Below are 7,252 nucleotides of genomic sequence, written 5' to 3' on the forward strand. Positions count from 1 at the left end.
AGACTTCCTGGGGGAAAATAAAAACAGAGTATACTGTTTCCTTTTGTTTGCTTTCACAATGAATTATTCTTGATTTTGATTTGCTTTCCCAGTTGTTTCTGGTGAGAAATTCTTCAATAGCAAGACTATCAGGTAAATTTACAATGAAAGAACAAGATGTCTTTTGAGCTCCTTCTGTCTGCTAAAGGAGCAATCACATGGATTATATAACATTGCCTCCACAATTAAAATTGGCAGGTAGAATTGGAACAGGAACTAGTTGTCATCAGTACACTCATCATAAAATAAAGCTTGTTCTGACATCACAAGGGGTAGTAAGAAAAGCCTGTATAAAAGCCACTGGGTTCTCTAGAAAATGGATACAGTGTACAGAATATGAGAGTATACAGAACTCACACTCAGTTATAAAAATAGACATGGTTCTCAGACAAAAAGCAAATGAGTACAAAAGAATTCTCCAAACATGAGCTATTTAAAAAGACACATCTATATAAAACAACAAGATGTCATCTCAGAGCTCAAAGAGTAGTCTGTTGAAATGGCTAAAAAGGGGATATGAACTGGAGACAGACAGGTCAAGAACCCAGAACTGATCTGTCCGACTCTTCTGTTTGGCAGTGTACATTGGTGGTCACAGGCAGACTGCTTTTGGGAATATAAATATAATGATGGCTAATTGGTTGATGATGTTTAGTCAGTGAATGAGAAAACCGAAATTACTAAGTAATTGTTAGAAGTTCCACTCTTAGTTTCTACACTTGACAGTGTTGCATATGAGAAAGTAGTCTGGGTTTTTTCACCCAGAATCAATCCTGCCATTCACAACTCCATGCCCCATGGTTGTAACTGTGCCCTAAAGGATCAGTCTATACTAAATATATAATAGAAAATAACTCCTGGCTTTGAAATGAGGGGCAGCCAGTAATTCATGCTCAATACTCACAAATCACAAAGAAATACTAAATCAGTTGTCTGTCTCATCTTGACTGCAAAAGAGATGCCATGAGTCTGATGGCTAAAGAAAGTCACAGGAGAAGGAAAGTCAAGAAGATATGGGTAGCAGCACCTTTCCATACCTGCCTGGATTTTTAAGGAGCTTCTCACTCCTTAGTCCTTTCAAACACAAAGTTCATCAGCTAGAAGGGAAAGAAATGGCTCTAAAGTTAAGAGTCCCCAGAGGAAACTAGCAGTACGTGAAATATGCCCTGTGTAGGCTAAAGGACAAATTGCAGAACCAGTTAAGACGTAAGAGTCAAGCTAAGGTCTAACTATGGTTTGGAAAATAGTATAGCACAACATAGGCAGCCCTTATTTCCATCAACAATTCAGCACCATCTATATCCAGTCCAAAAGATTAATGAAGGATGGGGCCTTCATCTTTGGTACCATCTCATGAGTTATTCTTGGTTTGCAATAGCTGCAGGGAAGCAGAAGAGCTGGTACCGTTATCTTGTCTGTGAGTATAAATGCTGGGACTCTGCTGCAAACATTGAGGCCAATTAAAATAACACTGTAACACACAGGAGTGACGCATCCAATTCCTAGAGTCCAAATAATAGCAGCCATGCCCCTAAATGGGCGGGATCATCCATCCATCCCCATTGGTTAAGGCCTTCGGTTTGTTGTCCTCAGAGTAAAACAAAACACTGTGTTCCCAAGGACAAGGAACTCCAGAAGAACCCACAGTCTACATTTGGACAGGGATTTTAAGTACCAGATATGCCAGGCACGGAAACAGGACTGGCCTGTGGCTATTACACTTGGAGAAGATTCTGTTTTGGCAGCACAAACTAGAAACTTCTTAGTGTATTCTGATTTTAGTCCCCTTTCCTGAGTGAAGTAGCCAGGGAGTGACCAGGTTCCACAAGCCTTCAATCTAACAATCGGCATTAATTCTCTCCATGGTCTTCTTCCACCCAGGCTACAATTTTGCCTTCCCATCCAGGAATGGCATCATCATCATGGAAAACCTAGAGAAAGAAAAAAGCTATAATGAAAAATATCAGAATAAGGTAGGAAGTCTCACTAGAGAACTGGTATTGATGAAAATAAGATCTTAAACATAAAGGATGAGAAAGTGCAGAAGAAAGCCTTCAGTTAAGATCTATGATCTTTCAGTTTTGTCTCTAAAGTTGCAAGTTGTATTAAATATATATATTTTCATGGTTTACACATATGTACACACAGACACATATTTAATTCTTAATCTCAAATCTATAAAATGGTAAAAATGATGTGAAGCACTGCACTGTTTATAGAGATTTATAAGAATAAATTACTAATCAGTGTACTTTAGGCTTAAGAGAAAGCAGTAGTAAAAGCATAAGAAAATAGGCAAGGGGGAAATTTTGGTCCAAGGCATTTGTAAAGAAAGGGCTAGAAAAAAGATCAATCTTAACATGCTTGTTAGATGCAGTCTTCATTCATTCAACCTTTTCCTAACCTACTAATAGAATAGGAATACTGAAACATTTCAGTGAGGAAATCTTTATAAAATACTGATTTTTTCCCAACTTCTTTCATTCTGTAATCGCATAATGACACTTGCACTACTTCATAATCCAGAACTCTCTCCTGGGAAAAAATAAAGTCTATATTGGGCAGATGGATGATACAGAGAAACATAGGCTAAGAAAATAGGAGTTGGGAATAAGTATAGCTGACTTTTCAGAAGTTCCCCGTTTTCACTATATGAAAAACTACTACCACTTAATATAGAGGTCTGTATATTTGTTGTTGTTGTTGTTATGTGCCATCGAGTCATCCCTGACTCATAGCGACCCCTCCTTGGGTTTCCAAGGCAGTATCACTACGGAAGTAGGATTGCCCAACCTTCCTTCTGAGGAGTGGCTGGTGGGATTTTACACCTGTTTGTTTATTTTGCTCTATGTAAGAAGCAGGATATTTTTTAGATTTGGCTTCAGATAGAAAAGGGACCCAAAAACCAAGCCTATATCTTAGGTTCTTTTTCTTTTCCTAAAAAAAAATAAAACATTTACCTTTTTAAAATAAACATTCAACCTAAATTCTTGGTTAAAGTTCAAAGTCCTTGAACTAAAGAAGCATCAATTTATTGGGTCATTCATCCTATGACTTTATCAGACTAGAGTAATCAGACAGTAATCTGAGACTTTGGGAAATTTCTCTGATCTGATTAGGGAACTAAGGTACTTCTGGGTATTAGTCCTTAAGCAGGAGACTGTGAGGTTCAGGAACAACCACTAATATACCACCCAGACTCCTCATGGGCTCTATACCTCCTCTTTAACAGTGCCAAACTCAGGATCCAGTGCTTTGAAGTGATATCGGTGATTCCCTTCCCGGTCAATGGCTGCTTTAAAATCTTTCAGTGTCACCTCCCCCAACCTACAACAAAAGGAAAGAGTACTAAAATAGACTGTTAAATCAATAGGTTAGAAAGATAAGATGTTAGCTTTAAACCTAGGGCCCTGCCAAAGTCACTACCAACAGAAACAGAATAGACTTATTAGGTCACTGCTCCTGGTAACCCAGAAGATACTAAAACAGAGAGGTTAGAGTACCTGTCATCACTATGGATTGAAAACAGCTATACACATGGGGGAATCTTAAAATTTAATATATATTTACTGTTCAGCAGAAGTCAAATAATTTTCTTTTTCCTCTGGATAGAAAGTGTAAGATCTCTGAAGTCAAATTTGCTAAACAACCAAAAATATGTCTAAGTTCTCTTGATTTCCTTCTTTGCTACACTATTCTATTTCTTTAGGCTGGTAGAACTTAATCAGGTATCACCATCTTTATTCTTCTATCTTAAGGAAGGCTGTCTTCTAACCTAGACCAAATAGGTAGACTCTCTAGGAAAGGGGAATCCTATAACCTCTATTAGTATTTGGTTCCAGAGTTTTAAATCTTTATTACATAATGATTTCCCTTAGCATGGTAAATGTTTTGTTATATATAAAATAAAAATTTATTTTAAAGAAATATTTCTATTTTTTTTTTAAAAAAAAGACCTTTAGGAGGAAGTAAGGAGCTCTGGTGGTATAATGATTAAGGCATTTGGCTGCTAACCACAAGGTTGGTGGTTTGAACCCACCATCTGGTCTGTGTACAAAGATGGGGCAATCTGCTTCTGTAAAGATTTACAGCCCTGGAAACCTAATGGGCATTGCTGTGAGGTGGAATCAATTTTATGGCAGTGAGTTTGGTTTGGTTTAGTTAGGAGGGAGTATATAAACCGAGTGGAGAGTTTTCAACATAAAATCTTAATAGGGTTTGCTTGCAATCATCAAAAGTAACAAAGATTATCAATGTCATGAGACAAAGAATATGTAAACTGCTGTATGGAAAGTGAATTTGCTCTGTAAATCTTCACCCAAATCACAATTTAAAAAAAAAAGTAACAAAGATTAAAGAGTAATAAATACCTCTGGAGTGCCAGGCTGCAATCCATGCTTATCAGCAAAAGCTATTTTGAAGCACTTAAGAAACTACTTTTCCAAACTTAGAGCATATTTGCATAGTTACCAGCATTGAAAATACTGTGGTTGTACCTGGTCAGTGGCAATGCTGGAACAAGAACCCTGTCTCCTGTACTCTTTTCACTATACCATACTGCTTCTCAGGTATCTCTCAGATGGGCAGGAAGTGATTCTGCCTTTCTTCCTTTTCTTATAGAGAAAATGATGAACCCATATTCTCACCTCTTTGGTATATTGACCATGAAGGGAGTAAGTGACCGGTCAGTGAAATAGAGCACTTTAGTGCAGGCGCTGCTGATGGTTGGAGAGCTCTGTGAGTGAGGCAACTCTGCAATCAGAGAGACTTTGTGGTTACAACACTGAATTTTCTCGAAACCACCCCTCATTTCCAGGTATTCAGGATGTCCCAGGAGAATGAAGCTGTGTGAAGTCACCAAATGGCTCTCATGCACTTGCCAAATACCATGTCCATTGGATGTGATCCACAGGAAGTCACTAGTGGGCCATGAGTATAAGAGGTGCTTCAGGCACAGACAGGATCATCAGGAGGATCATTTCTCATTCATTCTAAGTACTTCTGGCAGGGGATTACCAACTGACCTGACAGGTTTTGTTGCTAAAGATCAAACAGGAGAGAGAAGCCTGGCAAGATTTCAGCTAAGACAGAGTAGACATATAGCAAGAGCTGCAAGCTGCCAACATTTAGATTTTGGAGGTCAGTAGAGAAAGCTCAAGCCACTCAGGAAAAGAGAGAAATAAGAACAAGAACCAAGGAGCAAAGTAACCTTAGAAACTCATATCCCAAGGGGCTTTATGTTTCCAGTATAAAGGGTATAAGACTTACCTTATCCTTATATAGGATCTATATGGTCTTTTTTTTTATTTATTTGGGTGAAAATTTCCTTCCATACAGCAGTTCACATACACTTTGTCTCATAACATTGACCACAATTTACCAGTGCACAGCTCCCCTCCCACTTCCTCCCGACAGTTACCTCTTCACTGTGTACATCCCTCCATGTACTACTGCCCCGAGCTGTCTCCTATGCATAAACAACCCTTCTTTTTCCCATGATTGTTCTCTCCAAGGAGTGTATCTATCTCAGGTAAATGTTCAACTCCTATGCCTGTCTTTTTGTTTGTCTGGAAGCCACAGGTGTGGGTTAAACTCCAGACCTGAAGGGCAGCTAAGGGCCATAGTCTCAGTGGTTCCATTAGGCTCTATCAGACCAGAAAACCTGGTCCCCTTTTTTTTCTTAATCCCCCAAATGATTTTGAGTTTTGTTGCACATTGTTCTCCCTCTCCATCCAGGATCTCCTACTTAGATCCCCCTACAAGTGGTTGACAGTAGTAGCCAGGCACCATCTAGTTCTTCTGATCTCATATTTGTATAGGCTGCAGATTGCATGGTATACCAGTCACAAGGACTAATTGTTTCCATGAATCTTTGGTTTTCTTCATTTTTCTTTGCTCTGGACAAGGAGAGACCCATCATTGCATCTAGATGGCTGCTTGCAAGCTTTTAAGATCCCAGTCACTACTTGCCAAAGTAGGAGGTAGAACAATGTTTTGTGTAGTATGTTATGCCAATTGAGCTTGATATCTCCTGTGACTATTGTCCCGAGCCCACAGGTTCAACTACTCACTCCCTCTGGGTAGCTGGCTGTGGCCAAGAAGTGACAACAACCTTGTCCCTTGTCAGTTCTACTGTACACCTGGGAATTCTTACAGAACATACACATATACTTGTAGAACCATTGTCTGCCAAACCTGTGCATGGTCTTGGGTATACTCCCTGCTTCAAAGACATGCCTAATAGTTCAGTCTGTCCACCCATCTATCCACCTGTATACCCATGTTTGCCTTCACTGACAACGCAGTACTGTATGTGCAAAAGCATTCACCTTTGTTGTCTGTACCTACCATGTACCTCTCTGTCTTCCTCTTCCTCAATGCCACCATGTTGATCACTCATATTTGGTATATTCCCCTTCCCTTCACTCAAATCAATACTTATCTCTACCTATCAAACAGTGTTCCCTACCCTACACTCCAACCCTGGTAACCAACAAAGAAAATTGCCTTCCATATCTAAACCTGTCCTTGACTTTTACAATAATAGACTAATATAGTATTTGTCCTTTGTGATTGACTTTTTTCACTCAGCATAATGTCCTCCAAGTTCATCCATGCTATGCAGTGTTTTGCAGATTCTAGGTTATTCTTTAGGGTTGCATAGTATTCCATTGTATGTATGTACCAAAGTTTTGCAAGCCATTCCTCAGTTGATGGACACCTAGGTTGTTTCCATCTTTTGGCTATTGTAAATAGTGCTGCAGTGAACATGGGTGTGCATATGTCTGTTCTTGTCATGGCTCTCACTTCTTTAAGATATATACTTAGTAATGGAATGGCTGGGTCAAATGATATTTCTAATTCTAATTTTTTAAGAAATCGCCATACTGCTTTCCACAGTGCTTGTACCATTTTACAGTCCGACCAGCAGTGTATAAGAGTCCCAAACTCTCCACATCCTTGCCAGCATTTGTTATTTTCTGTCTTGTTGAACTTTGCTACTAGTGCTGAAGCAAGATGGTATCTCATTGTTGCTTTGATTGGCATCTCTCTAATGGCTAATGATTGTGAGCATTTCTTCATATGTTTGTTGGCCGCCTGAATATCCTCCTTGGTGAAGTGTCTATTCATGTCTTCTGTTCATTTTTTAATTGGATTATTTGCCTTTTTGTTATTGAGGTGTTGGAGTTTTCTATAAATTCTAGAGATAAGT

General features: G+C 39.0%; 1 protein-coding gene across 1 annotated transcript in view; it reads right to left on the bottom strand.

Annotated features, from left to right (window-relative positions):
- Window positions 1-1,889: 1,889 nt before the first annotated feature.
- Window positions 1,890-7,252, bottom strand: part of DIXDC1 (DIX domain containing 1) — a 44,541-nt gene continuing 39,178 nt past the window's right edge. Inside the window, exons 14-16 of the mRNA XM_007936550.2 lie at window positions 4,686-4,791; window positions 3,258-3,366; window positions 1,890-1,970 (exon numbers count right to left, since the gene is read on the bottom strand). Coding sequence (XP_007934741.1) covers window positions 1,890-1,970; window positions 3,258-3,366; window positions 4,686-4,791 — 296 coding nt within the window. The remainder of the gene's footprint in view (window positions 1,971-3,257; window positions 3,367-4,685; window positions 4,792-7,252) is intronic.

This window comes from Orycteropus afer, unplaced genomic scaffold (genome assembly GCF_000298275.1).
Source record: "Orycteropus afer afer isolate SDZICR_OR568_19922 unplaced genomic scaffold, OryAfe1.0 scaffold00036, whole genome shotgun sequence".
Taxonomy (NCBI): Eukaryota; Metazoa; Chordata; class Mammalia; order Tubulidentata; family Orycteropodidae; genus Orycteropus; species Orycteropus afer.